The sequence below is a fragment of the Mesoplodon bidens genome (assembly GCF_964165515.1).
Source record: "Mesoplodon bidens genome assembly, chromosome: 1".
In the NCBI taxonomy this organism is placed as follows: Eukaryota; Metazoa; Chordata; class Mammalia; order Artiodactyla; family Ziphiidae; genus Mesoplodon; species Mesoplodon bidens.
The window spans coordinates 103,891,979-103,913,518 of NC_138176.1; the positions used below are offsets into that span (position 1 = coordinate 103,891,979).

At 57.5% G+C, this 21,540-nt stretch overlaps 1 protein-coding gene across 1 annotated transcript in view; it reads right to left on the bottom strand.

The window, feature by feature from the left end:
* ABLIM2 (actin binding LIM protein family member 2) overlaps positions 1-21,248 on the bottom strand; it is a 156,171-nt gene extending 134,923 nt beyond the window's left edge. Inside the window, exon 1 of the mRNA XM_081229099.1 lies at positions 21,220-21,248. Within this exon, the coding sequence (XP_081085225.1) occupies positions 21,220-21,229 (10 nt within the window). The 5' untranslated portion in view covers positions 21,230-21,248. The remainder of the gene's footprint in view (positions 1-21,219) is intronic.
* Positions 21,249-21,540: the final 292 nt, after the last annotated feature.

Genomic DNA, 21,540 nt, shown 5'->3' on the forward strand with positions numbered 1-21,540 from the left:
CCCAACACACACCCCCTCTCAGGCCCCACTGCCCGCACTCAGATGGAGAGCCATTCCATGTCCCTGCTGGGCAGAGCGCAGGGTACACACCAATCCGCCTTCTGAGTCAATACAGACAGACAAGCATCCCCACAGAAAATAAGCTGTGGAGGGAACAGCAAATTCACAGAAACACAAATGGCCCGGAAGGTAGAAAAATACCCTCGGGTGCCTGAGAAGGCAGATGAAAGCAGGGAGTTGTCCTTTTCCCATCAGCTGGCAAATATGAAAAGACTGACAGTGCCCCGTGTTGGGCAGGGAGCAGACAGGGACAAGGAACTCTGGCGCCCTTTTGGTAAAGGTGTGAACTGGGTCCGCCTCCAGGGAGAGCAGGTCGGCAGACGATATTCCCATTTAACTTTCTGCTTCCGGGAATATCTGTAACTTCCACTCACAGGTCTATTTGCACATGGGTGCAAAGCCGTATGTGCAAGAATTCTCATCCCCGCTGGATGCGCTCAGGCTGTGCTAAAAATCTGAAAGCACACGGGACCAACGGGACCAACGGGCCCTGTGCACCCCCTGAGAGGGAAGCAGGTCACACAGCAGCCTCTCACCAAAAATCCTCAGCCCGAATCCCATCACTAAGAAACAGACCCAACCAGATGGGGGACGACCCACAAGGCAACAGGTCTGGACTCTTTAAGTGTCAATGGCATGAAAGAAAACCAAAAGAAAACAGGCGGGAAGAATATTCAAGAATAAAGGAGACTAAAGACAGAGAGACATGCTAACCAATTGTGGCGTGTGACCCTCGACTGACTCCTGAAGAAGGAAAGGTAGACACACGTCTGTAAAGGAGCCCTGGGGGCAGGGAAATGGGACCGGGGACTTTCTGTGGGTGATATTTGGGTACAGGCATGTGCTAAAGCCTAGGTGTGATGATGCAACTCACTTTCAAATGGTTCAGAAAAGACAGAGAGAGATGGAGAGAGAAAGAGAGAGAAAGCAAAATGTAGCAAAATGTTCAATAACTGATGCATCTAGATGAAAGTATTACAAGGTGTTCATGGTACTGGCTTTTCCCCCCCAACTTTTCTCTATGCTTAAAACTTTTCAGAAGAAAGAGTTGGGGGAGAAACTGATGAAGAAGACAAAGAAATCCCCCAGAAACAGCACAGACCACGACCGGCTAACTTTACCCTCACGGATCCTGGAAAAAACCTGCAGCAACAGAGACAGACCCGGGGCTCGGAACACCTGGCTCTGTGGCTGAGGAAACTGTCTTCTCTCCTGGCCCTCAGTTTCCCCACCTGTAGCCAGAGTTGGCAAATGCATGGCTTGCACACACACCCCCACTGCCCGTATCCATGGCGGACATAGATAGTCAATCAACTATTCTTTGTGTCCGTGTGATTCGGTCCCCATCCTGTGAGCTCCTAAGGGTGGGATGGAGCTGATGCATCTCGCCTGGTCCATCCCAGGGCAAGGAGGAGAGTGGATCCAGTGTCTGATGAACGAGCAAATAGCCGAGAGAATGGATAACTGCACATAGGTGACGGGACACTCCATGGGAAAGGTGATGGCGTGGGTTCTGAAGGTGGAAAACCCTCCACCCAGTGCCCCGACACCTTGCCTAGAGGCTGGCATGGCAGGAAGTCCTTTCACCTTGCTGACCTCACTTTACCCGTCTACACCAGGGACACAAGGAGTACCCACTTCACTGGATGGTAGGGAAGAACCAGTGAAGTCCCACATGTTAAGGGCTCTGGCCTGGTCTGCTTGTGGTGTGACCACAGGACCACCTGCCACAGAGCTGCTGCTGGGACCATGAAAACCCAAACTGTGTATCTGCATACCCATTATTATTTCCAACAGCCGAAGGTGGGAGCAGCCCGAGTGTCAGTCCGATGGATGGACAAACAAAATTTGGCCTGTTCATACAACGGAATATTATTCAGCTTAAAGATTAAGGAAATTCTGACGCAGGCTACAACACAGATGGACCTTGAGGATGTTATGCTCATTGACACAGACCAGTCACAAAAGGACAAATATTATATGTTTCCACTTATATGAGGTCCCTAGAGCCATCAAACTCAGAGAGACAGAAAGCAGAAGTGTGGTTGCCAGGGGCTGGGGGAGGGGGTGGGGGATTGGTGTTTAATGGGGACAGAGTTTCAGTTTTGCAAGATGAAAAGAGTTCAGGAAATGATGGTGCTGATGGTGGCACAGAATGAATGTATTTAATGCCACAGAACTGTATACTTAACAATGCTTATTTAAGATGGTAAACTTTATGTTGTATTTATTTTACCACAATTTAGTTGGCCCAGCACCCAGGTCAGCAAAACTCCAAAGCAGTAAGGTGTTGGCGGTCAGGGGGTGGGGAAGCTCTGGCTGAGCCAAGGGAGGAGGGGGCTTCACCCACTGACCCCGTCAGGTCTGCTTTATGGGTCAGGGGACCATCACCCACCAGCATCTCTGCATCACCAGACAACGGGGTAGGTTAAGGGGAGTTACAACCATACCCCTGAGTCACGTCCACAGGCTAAGGGAAGTAGAGGAAGGAAGGTGCAGGACATTTTCTCATCAACGTGGCTAAATTTATCCCTCGCTGCCTGGGGCAGCGTCTTGCACTATGGCCTTGGGTCCAGCTGCAACTTTCCCCAGCATGGCCGTGTTCCCGCTCAGGCCTCAGGGAACCAAGGCTGCCCTGCTGGACAGAGACGCTTCCCGGGTCCTGGGAGCTGTGGCCCTGGGACCCTCACCCTGACACAGCTCAGGCATTTAGGCCCCCATGGGTCCTGGGCCCCTGCTCTGCACAGGCGCTCACGGGCTCAGAGGATTCTGAGCCGGGGGACACAGTGCCCCCTCTGGAGTCCCTATAGAGGGAGGCAGATGGAAAGGGTCCAGACTCACCTGGACAAGTGGACAAGCACGTGTGTCAGCGGGGATGAGAGCAGGAGTGGGACAGGGTCAGGGAGCCAGCAGGACATCCACCCTCAGGGCAGATGCTGGAGGACTGCGGGGAGGGGCAGGGAAGGAAGGCGCCCCAGAAGGGGAGCAGCCTGGGCAAAGATGAGGGGATGGAGAGGGGGTGGCCCACTTGGGGAACCTCCAAGAGCCCAGCCTGCCCACTGGGCACAGTGAGCACGCGGAATTGAGGGGATGCTCTTCAGCCACTCCGAGTCTGGCCAGGGCAAGGTGGGCTCAGAGGCCCACCAGATGAGGCCCCGTCCTCAAAGCACCCCTCGCTGATGGTAAAGTCCACCAGGAAAACGGCATCATGGCATCTCAAGAAATGAAGCAGATACCTCTTGATCCAGCAATCCCACCCTGGGACGTGCCCCAAGGAAATGAAAGCAGGGACTCGAATAGATATTGCTCACCTGTGTTCACAGTGGTATCATTCCCAACAGTCAAGAGGTGGAAGCAACCCGTGTGTCCACGGAAGGATGGATGGATCAACAAAATGTGGTCCATCCACACAATGGAATATTATTCAGCCTTGAAAAGGATGGAAATTCTGACACCTGCTGCAACGTGGATGAACCTTGAGGACACCAGGCGCAGTGAAATGAGCCAGTCACAAAAGGACAAGCACTGAATGATTGATTGCACTTCTATGAGGACCCTAGACTTGCCATGTCCACAGAGGCAGAAAGCAGAACAGTGGGCACCAGGGGTCGGGGTCAGGAAGGGGGATGAAGAGTTACTTAATGGGGACAGAGCTGGTTGGGGAAGATGGAAACATTTCTTGAGATGGATGGTGGTGAAGGTTTCACAACAACGTGAATGTACTTAATACCACTAACTGCACACTTAAAAACAGTTAAAGTGGCACAGCTTATATTACGTATATTTTACCACAATAGAAAAAGTTTTTTTAATGCAAAGAACACTCCGCACTTAGTGATGGAAAGAGACTGTGGCCAAACCACAGAAAAGCCACTCAGCGGAATCACACGCAGCTGCTAATAAGCGTGCTGTAGGACCGTATGTTCTGCGTGAGGGAAGCTTGCCGGGTGGGTCCTGAGGTGGGGTCCACGCAGACGGGAGAGCCGGCCACGGGCCTCTCCAGAGTCACGCACTGTTTCCTCTTCAATCGTCCGTTCTTGCAAAAACAAACACCTGTCTTGCTTATTGTACAATTAATGATAATAAAGCAGACTCTGAAAAACTCAAGTGAGAGTGACACCCCTAGAAGAGGTCAGGTCCCCCCTTTAAGGTCCCTGGTGGCAGAGGGTGGCACCCAGATATGTGTGGAAAGAAGGCAAGAGCCAGCTGTTTCAAAAGAGAGATGCCCATGGTCCAGCTTGCCAGTTTGGAGGGTCAGGGCAGCGCAGTGGCAGCTGAGAACTTTGGAGGACCAGTAGACTCTGAATCAATGCCGAGGAGGCCTGGGTGTGTGTGAGCAGGGTCTTTTTAAGCCTCTTTTCTCATTAAAACCAGTGGCAATGCCTGCTTCCCTGCGGACACGCTTTCTGCAAGGTCATGACACCTGACCTCCAGCTCTCACTGTCTGCACACCCCGTTCTCCTGTGATCCATCGCCGGGTGGTGGGTGGTGGGGAGAGCCTGGGACCGACGGACAGCCCTGGGCTCGAATCACAGCTTTGCCCCGTTCTGGCTTGCGACCTCAGCTGCCCCTTCCCCCCAACCCCTAGAACCCTAAGTATTTCTGAGGATTCTGGGGAAACTCTAATGAGGTCACAAACATTTGAGCGCTCAGAGAAGTAATGGCCCAAGCGAATGTGAGCTATAATCTTATGGATTATAAGACCTAGAAAGGAACTTCCCTGGTGGCGCAGTGGTTAAGAATCCGCCTGCCAATGCAGGGGTCACTGGTTTGAGCCCTGGTCCGGGAAGATCCCACATGCCGCAGAGCAACTAAGCCCATGCGCCACAACTACTGAGCTCACGTGCCACAGTTACTGAAGCCTGCACGCCTAGAGCCCGTGCTCCGCAACAAGAGAAGCCACCGCAATGAGAAGCCCGCGCACCGCAACAAAGGGTAGCCCCCGCTCGCTGCAACTAGAGAAAGCCCGCGTGCAGCAACAAAGACCCAACGCAGCCAAAAAAAAAAAAAAAAAAAAGACCTAGAAAGACCCACAAGTCTGGGCCCCAGACGGGGCTGGCAGTTAATTACCAGCCCCTCCCTCTTCTGGGCAGGACCGTGGCCACGCATGGCCTCATTCAGAGCCTGCTGTGCAATTCATCTTCCTAGAGCTCGCGGGCACCCAGGGAAATGGCCTTTGCCAAATATTAACAGGATTCAGGTCTATTTGCTCCAGCAGAGCCGAGGAATCGATATCTGAATATTTCTGCTTCCACAGATGAGGGCAGGGTGGATGAGACAGTGTTTAGTGTTCCGAGCAGACCTGTACACAGGTGTGAGCACAGCTGATCCACAAGTGAAGGCGATTCAGAGCCCTAAGTAAAAGGAGGATTGTGACAAGGCACTGGCTTGCCAGGTGGGGTCCAGGGATCCATTGTGAAATTTCTTCTGTCCGCATGCTTGGGGCCAAGCCTCTCAAACTTCCCAAGGGATAGGCTCCGTGTCGAGTGGGTCCGTCACACTGGACAGAGAATGGATGACTGTCTGGGCACAAGCTTCTGTTCCCCGGCTCCAAGCAGGAGGCGATAAAACACCCCGAGTGCTGGTGCAGGGGAGGCGCTGCTGGACAAGGCTGTCCTCATGCTGCCCAGGGGGCTGGTGACTGTCCCCCCTGACCTCGAGCCACAGATCCCAGCCACTAGCGCCGTTCCTCTCCAAACTGCTGTGGCCCCGAGCGTCAGGAGGTGCCGTGGGAAATAAAAGGTTCTATTCCTGGTGTAACCCCTTTCCCAGAACTGGGACAGTGGGTCCTGAGCCCCCTCTCTGCGTCTCTGGGTCTCACCAGTCTACACGGCACTGAAGCCCACCACTGTGACCCACCACTCCCAGGCCCGCCTCCCTGGCCAGACTGTATTTCCAGGGGGTGCTGCCTGGCATCACCCAGCAGGGACGGGGCAGGGACCCCAGCCTCCAGGGTAAGCACGTATCACGTGGCTCCCACCTCAGATGCGGTGGGCACACGTGCCCATCACACAGGGTCACAGGTTGCCCTCCTCATCCCAGACCTGAAGAGCTACCGGGTTTAATAAGATGTGCTAAAGCCTCAGAGGAGGCCACTTGTGCCCCAAGCCATCTGCTACTCTTGAATGAAATGAGGCACAGGGTTGTGTCTGGGCTGCAAGGGCTCGTGGGGTCAGCTGTCAAGCACTGGGTCACGGGCATCCCTGCTGCTGGGCAGGGAGGGGGCCCAGGCTTCCTAAACAGGAGCCGCGCCTCCACCTGGACCCCCAGTGCTGTCCCTGCATGGCTGGAGAAAGATGCCGCTTCCCTCTGCCCTCCCCCTGCCCCCAGAGAACAGGGCCACCATTCCTGATCAGGCTGCCAGGCCCCTAACCCTCTGAGAGGAAGTGGGCTGGGCATGGCCCTTGATGAGTCCCATGTCTGGGGGAGGACAAGCGGCCAAGGGAGACAGCTGAGTGGGGCACCCGTGTCCCCTCTGCTGGTCCCATCCCCCCTCCCATCCACAGTGACAAACAGGTGAGGCCTCCCTGCACCCTGGCCACACCTGCACTTAGGGCCTTTACTCCCTCCCTTCACAGCTAGACGTGTTGAGAGGGCTTGACACCCCCATCCCCGCCCTGGCTCTGCCCAGAATCATGGGGGGCGGGCAGGGGGGACGCGGTGCAGCTCTAGAAGACACCCAGGAGCCCAAATTCAGCAGAGACATGGTCCCAAGCTCCCTCCCTCTCCTCTCTGGATGCGGTGACTCCTCAGCCCCGGCGGCCACATCATCACTGAGCGCTTCCTGCAAGCGAGGTGCCATGCAAAGTACCTTGAGAGGTGACATAGCGCCTGAGAGGCAGATGGGCTGTGGGCCCCTGCCATGGGCCCAGCACCTTACCCAGGGCCTAGCCTGGAGCAGAGGCGTGAATGAAGATCCTCAAACACTCCCTCTACTCTCACCTCTGCATGTCCTACAGGATGCCCCTCTCCTACTGCTTTGTCTAGCTAACTCCTATTTAGTGGGATGCCACCTCCTTCAGGAAGCCTGCCAGGATTTCTCTCTCACAGCAGGTTCCTTACCTGCCTCCTCTCTGTCCCCACGGCCTCCCCAGAGAAGTGCTTTCTCATGGTGTGTTCTCCTCACGTGCTGTCTGCCTTTCTCATTAGCCTGGGAGCTCCTGGAGGGAAGAACTCCATCAAGGCTACCTCCAGCGCCTGGCCAAGGGATCCATACACTCAAGGGAAACCACCCTCTCTGCCCGCCCCCCAGCCCGGGGATGCTGGGTTGACTCGTTGCCTGTCCATGAGACCCAGGGATGTAGGGAGGGTCTCCTGTGAAAGGGGTGCCCTTCCCAGTGTCCGTCACCCTGAGGAGGGGCAGGCCCTCACAGAGGAAATAGGAACTTTGTTGGGGAGGATTCAGGGAGCCACCCCCTCCCTGCAGACTGCTTTCAGGGGGTTCCCAGGAGGTGCCACGGCTAGGAAGCAGTCTGAGGCCCAGCTCTCCCACCGTCAGCCCCAAAGCCAGAGCAAAGCCCTGTTGAGGTCTCCTGCGGGGCTGCAGGGGTGCCCTGGGAGTGAGGGGAAGGGGGGCAGCAAAGCTCAGAGCAGGGCATCAATGGGGAAGCAGGCCCCGTGCCCGGGGGATGGGGGGCAGGAATGTCCTGAAGGCCCAATTTCCAGCAAGATGTCCTGCCCAAGGTGCCAATCTTGGAGGCTGTGGGTCATACTTTAAGTGAAAAGAGGGAAAGTTTCTCTGTAAGTCCCTTTCAGAGGTTGCCCCCCCACCGCCCCCTCCCAGGTGACGACATCCCTGTGCCATCACGCCCCAACCCAGCTGGAGGAGCAGGAACCCACCCTCTCTGCAACGTGAGGCGTGAAGGCACCTAAAGCCCGGCTCATGCTGAGCCGAGAGCAAACTGACCTACATTTAACGCAGGTTACAAGGGAGGGAAGACACAGCTCAGCAGAAGCCCAGGGTCTGGAGGGGCCGCCTGGGTTCACAGGCCGGCTCTCCCACTGCCAGCTGGGCACTCGGGGCAGGTTTCTCGAGGTCACCTGGCCTCCATGTCCCCACCTGTAAAATGGGCAGTCACGGAAACCACCCCTGCAGCGCTGGGAGGACTCAATGAGTGATACTGTCCGGGGTCGTTACTATTATTGTTACTGCCATTCTCTTCCACCTGCGAGGCCTGAGCCCTTGGAAAAGCGTAACGATGCTTCTGGTCTCTCAGAAGACCCAGTGGGGAGACGCATGCACGCAGAGGAGGCTGCACTGGGGGTGCTCCCAGAGCGGGGCACCTCCTCCCTTGCCAGCCGTTGACCTTGGGTTGACCTTGGGGGGGGTCCTTGCCTCCTGTCTTTGTCTGCCTGCCCTCATCTATAAATTGGGAGCAAGAATCCTCGCCCCACAGGGATTTGTGGCATTCAAGACAGAGCCTGGACGACCGCTCTACCAGGCCTGGCGTTACTAGATGCTCCATCAACAGCAGACATTGAACTTTATTAGACAAATCAATTACTCCCTTGAGCTCTGCTCCGAGGCCGGGTGGGTGTTGGGGTGCCCGAGGTTGCCAGCACACACCCAGGATATATTTAGCTCTCTGCTGGAGCCCTGCCGGGGCTGGGCATTCCCACAGAGGACGCCAAATTTCAGACCAGCTCCCAGCTCCTCATCAGCCACCGAGAAATTCGCCCCAGAGCACAACTCCCCTTGTTTATAACAGTAGACTAAATTATCCCAAGAGTACACACACACACACACACACACACACAAAATTCCTGTATCATGTCAGTGCCACTCAAAGGCCTAGCTCCGCAGTGAAAGTCCACCTCCCAAAATAGAGAACGCCATCCTGTCCCTGGAGCAGGACTCAGCTGGTGCCAGCAGGTCAGACAGCTGCTCTCCAATCAAGCCTCTTGAGACCCATACTGAGCACAATCCTGTCCCCCTCACATCCTTAAAATGAAGAAGCAAGGAAATAAAAGAGCCAAGCATCAGGAAAAAAGGCAGAGTTGCCCGTAACTCTTGCATTTCGATGTATTTTCTTCTGGTGCATTTTGTCTGCATATGTTGCAGATGACACTGTGTGTAATGTAATCTATATGCTTCATTTATCACCAGCATGGACACATGCATTGTACTCCTTCACAATCATTTTAATGGCTACATAATACTCCATCTTTTATCACCAGTTCCAAGTTTGGTCTAGGGTATTGGATCCCCAGTACCCTAGCAGGGCACCTGCGGGGTCAAAGCCATGTACATAATAACACTGAGATGGGGAATTCCCTGGAGGCCCAGTGGTTAGGACTTGGCACTTTCACTGCCAGGGCCCAGGTTCAATCCCTGGTCAGGGAACTAAGATCCCACACGCCTCACAGTGCAGGCAAAAATAAAAAAGATTGAGATGTTATTTTCTTCCGTCGCTCCCACTCCCTCCTGAGTGTACAATGGAGTTTTCTGGAAGCCCCGTGACATGTGACATCACAACTGATAGAAAACAGGCCGGACAGGAGCTCCGGCAGACGTCTATTAAGCCAGACGTTAATGAGACTTGCAAAACTGTAAAGCAATGCCACTCTGTTCCCTGAAAATACTCCTACATTAACATACAAAGGGCTATTATTCTTATTCAATGGATTAAGCTTATTTTAAAATTCTCCATTTAAGGTCTAATACAGCAAATATCAATAAATACAATGCATTCAACCAAAAGCTCTTTGGGGTCCCCAATAATTTTGAGTGAAGGGGTCCTACGCCCTCAAAGTTGGAGAACAGCTGCTATGGATGGACAGACGATGATTAACTGGCCCAGCATCATGGCTGGACATTCATCCTTCAGAGTACGTGACCCCTTCAGCGAACGACTTTTTATGCACAAATCATATCAGCTGCCTTCTTCTACCAAAGGGCATGAACATATGTAAGACCCAATGCATCTCGCCTAACTGCCCCTTAGAGACTACGCACACTGATGGTCAGCTGTCCCTGACGGCATCTAGCTCAGGGGATCGGCGGATGTGTACAATTAGCTGACTTAACAGTAACAATTTTTTTTTTCTTTTTGCGGTACGTGAGCCTCTGTGGCCTCTCCTGTCGCGGAGCACAGGTTCTGGATGCGCAGGCTCAGCGGCCATGGCTCACGGACCCAGCCGCTCCGCGGCATGTGGAATCTTCCTGGACCGGGGCACGAACCCATGTCGCCTGCATCAGCAGGCGGACTCTCAACCACTGTGCCACCAGGGAAGCCCCAACAGTAACAATTTTTAACTAACGACGGGTCTTTCCTCTAACCCTCAGCTATTCTAGAGACCCGCACAGGAAGGAAAAAGGGTTTCAGTCCCAGAAACAGAACGTTTGAGAAGCTGCCTGGGGTATGCTGAATAATGCCTCCCCTGGATATATCCACATCCTAATCCCTAGGACATGTGGATGTGACCTTAATGGTTAAAAATCGTGTGGTTGGTCTTCGCAGATGTGATAGTTAAGTACCCTGAGATGGAAGATTATCCTGAATTATCTGGGTGGGCCCTAAATGCAGTCACAAGCATCCTTAGAGAGGCAGAGGGAGATCTGACCACACACACAGATGGGAGGGGAGAGATCTGAAGATGCCTGAATTGAGGTCGGGGCGATGTGGCTGCAAGCCAAGGAGCGCTGGCAGCTGGGAGAGATGGGGAGCGGATTATTCCCAGAACCTCTGGAGGAAGCGCAGCCCTGCCGACACCCTGACTTCAGCCCAGTGACATGGATTTTGGACCTTGGGCCTCCAGAACTGTGAGAGAATAAGCTTCTGTTGTTTTAAGCCCCGAGGTTTATGGTGCTCCATTCCAGCAGCCCCCCTCCTACTGGACGCCCCAGTGACAGAGGCTGACCCCTCCTTCGCCAGTCCCATTCCCTCACCAACAGCATGAGCTGTCAGAAAACCTCGCCGTGCACTGCAGAGTGCCTCCCAAAGGGGCTCACTTAGGGGCTCGGCGTGTGTGCTGTTGCCAGCTATTTTAATTCCTTGTAGCTCCTTCAAAGGCTGCTGGCTGGCTGCTCCGTTGTGCCCCAGTGAGCTGCTCTCAGAGAAGGAATTTGGGGTGTTAGGTCAGGAGATGGGTGCCAATGGAGGAAAGGAAGGGTCAGCCGTGGCAGGGGCAGGATAAAGCTCTCATGTGGCAGCTCCGGGCCTCGCAGGGCTGCAGAGGCCAGCCTGGCCAGAGGGGAGAGAATGAGTTGGCGGGATGAGAGGGCTGGAAGGGATGAGCAGTCAAAGCAACACTGAGGTCTGGCGGGGTCGGGGGGGCGGGGAGACCTGCCCAAGGATTCCAGAGGTGGCCCTGGGGAGCACTGGCAGGGCCACCCTTCATCCTCAGCACACAGACCTGCTCTGCACCCCACGCTCAATGCTGTGCCCCATGCCTGTGCTGCACCCCACGCCCGTCCCACACCCGTCACAGGCAGCCAGGGAGGCACCTGGCTGGACGCTGGGCTTCTGCACACATATCACGTTTCCTGATTTCCGCGGCACGTCGGAGGTGTGTTCAAGGGTACTGATGCTTGAAACCCTGCACTCCACAACTACTCTCCAAGCGCCTGGCAGACGAGGCCGGTCTCAGAGCTGGAGGAGAGCAACAGCATCAGGAACGCCAGCGAGAAGTGTGTCACAGAGGGCCCCGGGGGGGCCCGGGTCAAAGCGGGCGCGATCAGAGCAGCAGCAGGAATGCTCGGGGCTGCAGGCGTCGGCCGTGTCGAGGCCCTGGGCCCGCCATTGGGCTCACACCCGCTCACCCATCCGGACGTCCTCCCCTCACTGCCCAGCCCGGCACCTCCCGTGCGGCTGGCTCACTCCAGCCACACTGGACGGTCTGCTGACCCTTTGCCACCTCCCTGCCTACCTGGGTCTCACTCCCGTGTGAGCGCACAGGTCTCACACAGCTTCACCCGCCCTGGGTCCCCGCACGCCGGGGGTATCAGACTGCGCCCTCTCCGGGGGGGAGACTGGGCCACCTGAGCTGGCAGAGAGTGTGGCTGCAGAACCGGAAGGTGTGGACGATTCAAAGCTCCACAGGTCAGGTGTTCACTCAGGGAATGGGAGCGGGAAGCCGCCCGGAGGCCGGGAGGATCGTTTCAGCAGGAGACCATGCGGGTTTTGGACCAGGCAACTGGCCAGGCTAGAATCCTGGCTGTCAGGTTACTGGACACACCCCTGCTGTCCAGCCTCAGTTTCCTTACCAGTAAACTGCAAACAACCAGGAGTAACATTCAGAATATTTACAAGGGGGCTTCCCTGGTGGTGCAGTGGTTGAGAGTCTGCCTGCCGATGCAGGGGACACGGGTTCGTGCCCCGGTCCGGGAAGATCCCACATGCCGCGGAGCGGCTGGGCCCGTGAGCCATGGCCGCTGAGCCTGCGCGTCCGGAGCCTGTGCTCCGCAACGGGAGAGGCCACAGCAGTGAGAGGCCCGCGTACCGCAAAAAAAAAAAAAAGAAAAAAAATCAAAGGATATTTACAAGGGCTCCCCACGCCGCACTCAGCAGGGGTGCAGCCACGCGGCGTGTGCCCGGCACGTCCTGAGCCCGGCGGGGGATCCCACGGCCCGGGCATAAGGCCGCAGCCTGGATCGGCCAGTTCTCCGTGCTACTGTCTCCTCCTGGGCGCCCCCAGGTGCTCATTAAAGTCCTTGGAGGCGGAGGCAGCCTGCGTAGGAAGAGGCCCGGCTGCATGTGACACCACAGCCCATCACGTAGCTCCGGAACAACCTGCAGTTGGCAAAACGGGGCCCCCCGCCTTCCTCGGCTCGGGGCGCCTTCCCGCGTCTTCAAAGCCAGCAGGGCCGCGTCTTCTCTCCTCTCTGACCTCCGCTTCCACCACCACAGCCCCTCTTCTCTGACCCTCCTGCCCCCTCCTCCTCAATGGCATGGACCCCACCGCATCACCTCAGCCCCACTGCAAGCTCTCTAACTTAATCACATCCTTGAGGTCCCTTCTGCCATGTAGGTGACACTCCCCCCGGGTCTGGTGATGACAGGGACAGCTTTGGGGGCCGTTATTCAGTCTGAGATGAGGCAACTCAGAGAGGGGCAGCGTCCAGCCCCAGGTCACACAGCAGGCAGGACCAGGCACAAGTCCTTGGCACCTGCTGCCCACGGTCCTGATGCAGGAGGATCCTAAAGGAGTGGAGGAAAGGGTCCTGGACGTTTTGGGTTCCGGGGGAAGCGTGGGAGACGGAGGAGGAATTCCAGGACTGGGGGTGGGGGGATGGGAGAAGGTGGCAGCAGTGTTTGGGGATCTGTCGCGAGGACAGTGCACCGCGCACAGCAGGTGCTCAGTAAACTGAGTGAACGAGCATTCCAGAACGCTGTGAGCCCTCAAGAGGCAGCTGATGGCTGGGAACAGAGGTGGCCCCGACCAAACTGAGGCTGGACCATACCAGGGCCCGTGGGGGCCTCTGGGGGAGCTGTGGCTGCACAGTGCTGCCCGCCTTCATCCCGCCTCTAGGCTCCCCTGGGTGGCAGTAGACAGTTGTACAGTGCAGTGGGGGGGACTCACGGTTCCAGGACCAGCCCTCTGCCCAGGAGGACAAAGGCCCCAGTGTCCCCCTGGCTCTGAGGCACGTTCCGCACAGTCCCCTAGCAGGACTGAGCCCCCCGGACCCACGGTGACCGCCCACCCATCCAGATACCCCCCTGGCTCTGCCTCCCTCCCCGTCTACCCCTCTCACTCGTGCTTCCTGGGACCACCTCCCAGGTAAACCACCTGCACTCACAGCCTCGTCACTTGGAACGTGAATGGAGACAGCTGCAGGGCAGGGTGTGGGCCATCTGGGAGTGTTTGAAACTCGGCTGCCAAACTGATATGGGGTCCGTGGGGTAGTCCCCACAATCCTTCCTTCTTGGAACTTCATGCCCAACCGCAGCACCAACTGGGCCCTTGGAGATGTCATTTTCCAGCAAGATCCTGGGGCCACGGATGTCCGAGCAGAAGCAGAAGGTCAGAGCAGAAGGTTGGAGAGAGGCCTGACTGTGGGCCCTCGACCCGGGATGAGGGCAAACAGACGAGGAGGCTGAGCGCGAAGCGGGACCCGAGCTCCATACGTCACCCCTCCTCCACTGGGTGGGTGTTCATGGAGCACCTGTCACGAGGCAGCCTGTGTGGATATGGGGTGGGGGGGATCCACACAGCTCAACCCAGCCCAGCCCCGAGGACAGACGCCCAGCGGGGACAGCTCCACGCGTGTGCCCTGCAGTGACGCTGGGCATTGGCTCCTTGGCGTGCTGGCTGGAATCGGGTTGCCAGCTCGCCTCTCCAACCCCTTGTTCTGCACGTGAGGAAACTCAAGCCCCAGTACAGCCAGCATGCCGACTACGTGCAGGGGGCCGGGTGGAGTCGTTGCGCGTGCGGTGAGGACCACCCCGCAGAACGCGGCTGCGGTGAGGTTCCAAGCTGGGACTGGCAACCGAAACACCGCTAAGAACCTGGGAGCGGGCAGCTCTCCGGGGACTGGGCTTCTCCTGGCCCTCGGGGACGGGTTAGGGGGTGTGAACAGGACCGGCGGGCTAGGCAGGGGAGGGAGGAGAAGCAGCAATGGAGGAAGAGCTGTGAGCCGGCTGACGATGTCAGCTGATGCCACGGTGGACCTTGCAGGCTTTGCCCCGAGCCCTGGACAGTGTGTCCAGCTATGATAAAAACCACCCCAGGCCCTTGACACCACAGCCCATGAACAGTCCTGTAAAACAGGCGCTATTATCTCCACCTTACAGGTGGGGAAACCAAGGCAAAGAGCAGTTAGTTATGCAACCTGGTGGCTGGGAACAGAGGTGGCCCCAACCAGACTGAGGCTGGACCATATTGGGGCCCGTGGGGGTCTCTGTGGGCACTACAGCTGCACAGTGCTGCCCGCCTTCATCCTGCCTCTAGGCTCCCCTAGAGGTGACAATTGGGACCGGAGCCCAGGTGTTCTGATCCCAAAGCCACCTAGGCAACAAGACCACCTGCCTTGTTGCTTAGGAATCTTCAGCCAAGGCAACATGGTGCATGAAACCCCCCAGTACAACATTTTGCAACAGGACCTGTTTAACATGGGCCTGGCTCCCCACCAGACCAGCAGCCTCCCTGAGGGCAGGAGGCACCCGCAGGGCTTGCTGTTGGCTGAGTCAAAGGCAAAGCGAGCATCACAGAACTCAAAGCACACCTTCCACCCACCCCAGGCCTTCCTGCGGACATTGACTCAGATGTTCTCCTGGCTTGGGTATCAGTCAGACATCCACAGATGTCGTTTCCCTGACAGGCTGTGGATAAACCCCCGTAAACTGGGACCCTCGCATAAAGGGCAAAGTGCTTCCTGCCGTGAAACTGTCAGATGAGGCCTACGTGGCACAGAAGGGTGATCGGAGACCTCCTGGCTCACATGGCGTGTTTGCCTGAAACGATGGCTGAGCCTCAAACCCAGACGATCTCTCTGGGGCAGTGGCGGAACAGGGTTGTCAGAAGAAAGCCAGTCACACCCCGGAGGATGGCAGTGGTCCCTGTTTTTACAGACAGGTACACTGAGGCCCAGAGAGGGAAGCCGGCTCACCCAAGGTCACACAGAGGTCCGGCAGGTGGGGCTGAGAGTCCAAGGAACTCAGGCACTGATGGGGCTGGTTGATGCTGGAGGGCTGAGCTGGGGCTGGAGAGGCCTGGGACGGCCATGAATGCTGCCTTCCAGCTCCGGAAGGCCACAAGGACCCAGCAGAGGGAAGAACTGGGGCCAGGGGTCAAGGTTACAGGGGGGCATGTGGACTTGACCTGGTGAAACTCTCTCACGGTCCGAGCTGTCCATCCCCAGGTGGATCCCTGGGGCCACGCCATGGCCCCAGACAGGAGCCCCCGCTGGAGGCAAAGAGCACACACTTGGGGGCAGACAGAGCAGGGCTGGGTCTGGCTCTGCCTTCCTGGCTATGCAGGCAGGCGCCACACCTGGAAATGGGAATACACTTCTCGGCTCAGGGGAGGAGATGGGTTGTAACCACCACTCACACTAGAAAGCATCATTGTGATGCCCCCAGTGGGTCAAGCCTTACCCATCCTAACACTCGGCCACACGTTACAAAGTTACCATTGTAACCAGCTAATAATGCAGAGGGACAGACAGACAGACAGCGCCCACCCAGTCAGGCAGAAAAGGGTTCCAATGCAGCTCTGTCATTTGCAAATGTCATGAAGTGATGTTAGGCACCTGACAGGCGCGCCCAGGCATCTGTTTGCCCATCTGTAGGTGGGGACACTCCAGCGGCCCTGAGAAGGATCCCAGGAGCATCTGGTCCCGGCATGGGCCCCAGGGGAGCACCCCACAAGCCGAGGCTGTGTGACACTGAAGTAGGGTGCTGCCCGACACCCTAGAGACCTTGGCAATGGAAACATCCCTGAGTAAACAAAGACGCAGCACTCAGGTTGCTCTGCCTCGCGTCCTAGCGGCCCGAGGCCCGCTGCTCGGGCAGCCGGCGAGTTGGGCACACATCTGACCGGTCCCCACAGCAGCTCGCGAGACCACACGATCATCATCAAGAAATACAAGCTGCCATCTGAACACCACCCAAGTTTTCCTGTTGCGACTATTTTAACTGATTTCCAGGCTTCTCCGCGTGCCAGGCACTCGGCACCCTCGGTCCCCACGGAGACCCCAGAAGAGGCGGCCACAGAAGCTCAGAGAGGTTTGACGATCCTGTGCTGGCAGGTGGCAGAGCTGGGATCTGAGCCCAAGGAAGCGCCCGTGTCTGTGCAGAGCCGGGGCTCTGGGTTCAGGCATCCGGCGAGCAGCTCAGTGTCCCTGCAGCTGGCCTGGCCTTGAGGTCCAGCGGCAGGAGAGGCCCGTCCAGAGGCTGGACACCTCCCCGCCCGCTCCCTTCACCACCAGACTTGCTGATTCCCTCTCACCAGCTCACAGCTCTCCCACAATGCAGACGATGCTCTGGACGGTCCGGGTGTCTGACAGGCGACTTCTCCAGAGTGAGGGTCACATTCCCTTTTCTGGGACAGTCCAAAGACTGGACTGTCCAAGAGTTCACCACCAAAGTCAGGGCTTGGGTCTAGAGAATATGCCACCTACCCCCAAACTACCTCATGGACGGAAACCATAAAGAATCGAAGGGTCTCGGGTGGCGGGTTAGGAAGTGACCCTGGACGTGAGGGACCAACAGTTCGGAGATCAGAACGCCCAGGCTGAGTTAAAGAGCGTCCTGTTGGTTCTTGGGCAACGGCCATCCTTTTCAGATGCCATTTCGGATGAATTTCTGGGTCAAGGTGATTTGTCTTTGGCCACACCTAATTCAGATGGAGTCACACACAGAAAGCGGGCACCAGTGTCGTTACCTGTGCTAAGATCCATGTGCTGCCATCTGGGAGACCTCCACCCGAGCAAAGGACAGCGGTCCCTGCGGATGGAATCGTCCGACCTCTCACCAAGTCACAGACTCCGGAAGCAGCACGCGCCCGCCTTAGACCTGGAAGCAACGTCCTCTTGTCTCAGTTGATTTCTCATTGCAAAAGAAAGGCGCACACGACGAAGAAAACTGGGGAAAGTGATGGGCAGTATAAAGATGCAGAGGGGGGAGCACTGGCTCTTTTGCCACCTCCTACAGAGGAGGATGCCGTGGACGTCTTGACCTACTTCCTTCTAGTCTGCTCTCCTCCACTGTCTTGTAAAGTTGAAGTCATATAAGATATACAATCTTGTCCTCAGCTGTTTTCTAAATTAAGCTTTTCTTAAGCACGTTCTCCTAACATGAAAAACCCCTGTCATACAGTTAACTAGAATGTTGCCGCCACCCCCAGAGGACAGGTTTTAGGAGGATATAGATGCTGTTTGTTCTCATCCACGGCTGAGCCCCGGGCCCGGAGCAGTGCTGGGCACATAGCAGGCGTTTAGTAAACCTCTGTTGACTGGATGAACAATTGCATGGCTAGTATCCCATCGCTCCCCTCCACATGTAGCTGGTTTCTAACTTTCTGCTGCTGTTAGGAATGCCGTGGTGAATGTCTGTGGTGCCAGCAGAGCCCACCCTTGGATTAGAAGTGTATCTCTCTGCTCCAAATGCCGGGGCTGAGCCAACCAGAGCAGGGGACCGGGTCTCAGGCTGTCTGCCACACACCCTCCTGGCCCCCGGATGGCTGCCTTTCCTTCCCCAGCCCTCGGTTTCCCCTCTGTGTGGGTAGGTGGGTTTGGACTGGAGCATCCCCCAGGCCCCTTCCAGCTCTGTGATCCTAACACAGCAGCCACAGGAACAGAAGAGGGCTGAGCCGGCCACCCAGCTCTCCACCTGGCCCTGCACTCCTGTTTTGGGCCTGCAGCCCGCCCCCCCCAAATCCATAATCCAAGATGACTGATGTCCTTATTAAAAAAAAATAAGGACACAGATACACACCGAGGGAAGATCATGTGAGGACACAGCGAAGGAACGGCCATTTGCAAGACAAGGAAAGAGACCTCAGAAGAAACCAATCCTGCCCACACCTTGATGTCAGACTTCCAGCCTCCAGAAGTGTGAGAAGATAAATTTCTGCTGTTTAAGCTGCACGGTCTGTGGTTACTTTGTTATGGCGGTCCTGGAAGACTAACACAATCCCCCACCAACCTCTGACCACCTGGGGAAATCCTACCCGCCAGGCCTGCAGCTGCCCGGGGAGGACATGCAGGCTCCAAGAGAGCATGGACCCGACGGTGGCAGAGCTGGCACCGGAGCCCCTCCTTGCCCTGCCGTGACCACCTGGGCTGTGATGTTAGGAAGCCACCATGAGACTCACCATCTCATGGTGAGTCACCATCATCTCCTGGGTCCCACCAAGTGTGGGCCAGCATTGCACACAGAGCCAAAGGTGTTTCCTGCACACAGTGGGGAAACCGAGGCGGGTAACAGTAAATGAAGCACGGCTAGTGTACTCCACTTGGATGCAGGCTTATCTGATGCAGAATGCCAGCTCCTTCTACCTCACCATGGTGCTACTTAAACAATTTCCCTGACCACTCGAAATGATTGGGCAACAAAACATGTAGGCAACTGCATGCACCCTTGATGCCAACACCAGAGCCATCTCAAAGGTGCCCTGGGTTATCGGACTAAAGGAAGATATACCTGCAGCCCCGATGGCATAAAGGAAAGGGGAGCCTCCCACCCCGGGTGCTTGTACAGGTCGCCTCAGAGTCTGACCATCAGCTTGCCTGGGCAGCTGGAGACTGGACCACGTGATCCCAGCCACACCTACTGGTGCCAAGCTCTGGGGGTGATGCCAGCCTTCCCTGGGGAGGGCCGTCAGGGGACCTGACCTTGTTGATGATGGAAGCCCCTGACCTGCCAGATGTGCACAGTGGCCAGACGTTAGAGCCCAAGAGCCCTGCACAAGGGACCACCATCTGCTCTCCCCCACCACGGCTGTGGGTGAAAACTACTGCCGTGCAAATCATCAGCGGGGCCGTGAGCAACAGGTCGAGGGGAGAGCATGCCCACTGCCAGTTCCGGAGGGCTCGATTAACTCAGCAAGGCTGAGGTTTACTGACCCTTACAAGCTACCGAGGGAGGACCTACTGCATGGGGGGTCTCCCACTCGTACCTTATCCCCTCCAGGGAAGCAGCAATACTGCTTTTACACATCAGGAAGCCAAGCTCCAGAAGGGGCCACGATCTGTCCAAGACTAGCAGGTGGGCGCTATGATTCAAACCCCAGTCTCCTTGTTCTTTCTGCCCATGATCCCCCAGGGCCCTGGTGCCCACATACCCCTTCTCCCGGGACAACCACACATGAGGAGGGGGAAAGGCCAGTGCTCCTTCCGGGGCTCCCCCTGATTACAGGAGAGACCGGAGGTATCAATTATGGTCATGGAAAGCCTAAAATTCCCCTGTGTGCACCCTGCCATTACCCCCACCTGCCATTAGATAAATGCGTCTGGAGGTTCTGAGAAGTCTTGGGGTGCCCTGCTCCCCAGCCACCTCCAGAGAACAGGTTGGCCATTTCAGAAATCCTCTTCTAGAGAATTCTGCCTCCTAGGGCCTGCCACTTGCTCCCCGCCACTTTCCCAATTCCCACCGCCCATGTGGTCCCTCCTTCCTCACCTAGGAGGGGGAGGGAACTGTTTCCCCCTGGGAGGGGGTGGTCCCTGGAAGCACACCCCCCAAGCAGAGAGCACACAGTAAGTGCTCACTAAAGGCACACTCCCTCCCCAGTCCTCCCCAGCCCCCCTGGGAAAACAGCTGTCCCCACTGTTTTCTGCACCATGGCCAGAGGCCATACTGCAGTCTGTGGCCAGACAGGCTCAGGGGAGAGCACAGGAGTCCAGGAGCACCAGGTTCGAAACCTGGCCCAGCTGCATGCGCTGAGCAAGTGACTCAAGTCTGGTGAGTCTTGGTCGCACCCTGAAAAATGGGGTGATGGCCCCTCCCTGCCAGGGAATGTAGGGAGAAGCCCTCAGCCCAGTGGCGAGCCCCAGAAGGCTCTCGAAAAGGGGCTCTGGTCACTCCAGACTCTCTCCAGGAGCCAAGGCCCCCGGCTCTAGGCCTCAGTTTCCCCAAGCGCACTAGGCGCGGCTGGCTTGTGGCGACGTGGGATTTTTCAGCGCCACACAGAGGCTGTCAGACCCAGTGAGTGCGGCGTCAGCGCCAGCTGTGGGGATACGCAGGGGTGAGAGGCCGGAGAGAGGACGCGCGCACGTCCGGGCGGGTCGCACACACCTGCGGGCTCCGCGCCCCCAAGTTTGCCCCGGGCCAGCCCAGGGCGTCGGGCGTCGGCCTGACACCCCCACACCCAGGCGCTGCTGGAGCCGCACAAGGGCGGCGGCCCCTGCCGCAAAGGCCCCATGTCACCACACCTCTCTGTGGCAGGGTCTACATTGGCCCCGCGCCCCTCGCCGGACCGTGGCCGCCTCCTGCAGCCTGTGACGACCCCGGACGCCAGGAAGAAGCAAAGGAGTGGCGCCTTCCAGACAGCCCAGCGCAGTCACCCCGGCGCCGCGCGGGGAAAGGGTCCCCAGTCCGCGCTGCCAAGCTCACCGCCTGGGGCGCAGGGACAGGGGGCTGCGCGCTGGACCCTCGGGACTGCAAGACCCTGGAGCAGAAGTTGGCTGGAGCAGACCCCCAGTCTGCAGGTGCAGCCACCCCAGCCCCCGCGGCGCCGCGACCCAGCTCGGGGACGCGCGGGTCCCTCGGTCCCCACACTCACCTGCGCTCATCTCAGCGGCAGCTCGGAGTCGGGTCGTCTGGGCTCTGCACAGCCGATGCTTCTGCCCGCAGGTGCCGCGCCTACCGGCGCGAAGGGCCGCCCGCCCGCCTGTCCGCGCCCGCCTGCCCGCAGCGCCGCCGCAGCCCCTCGGCGCGTCCGCCCCTCCCCGCCCCGCCCCGCAGGCCACGCCCCTTTCTGCGGCCCCGCCCTTCCCCCGCCCCCCGCCTCTATGAGTGTGGGACGCACCCTGGGAAGTGTAGGCGCCGCGCCCCCGCCGCTCCACCTTCGCGCCCCGACCGCCGCAGGGGCGGACTACAGTCC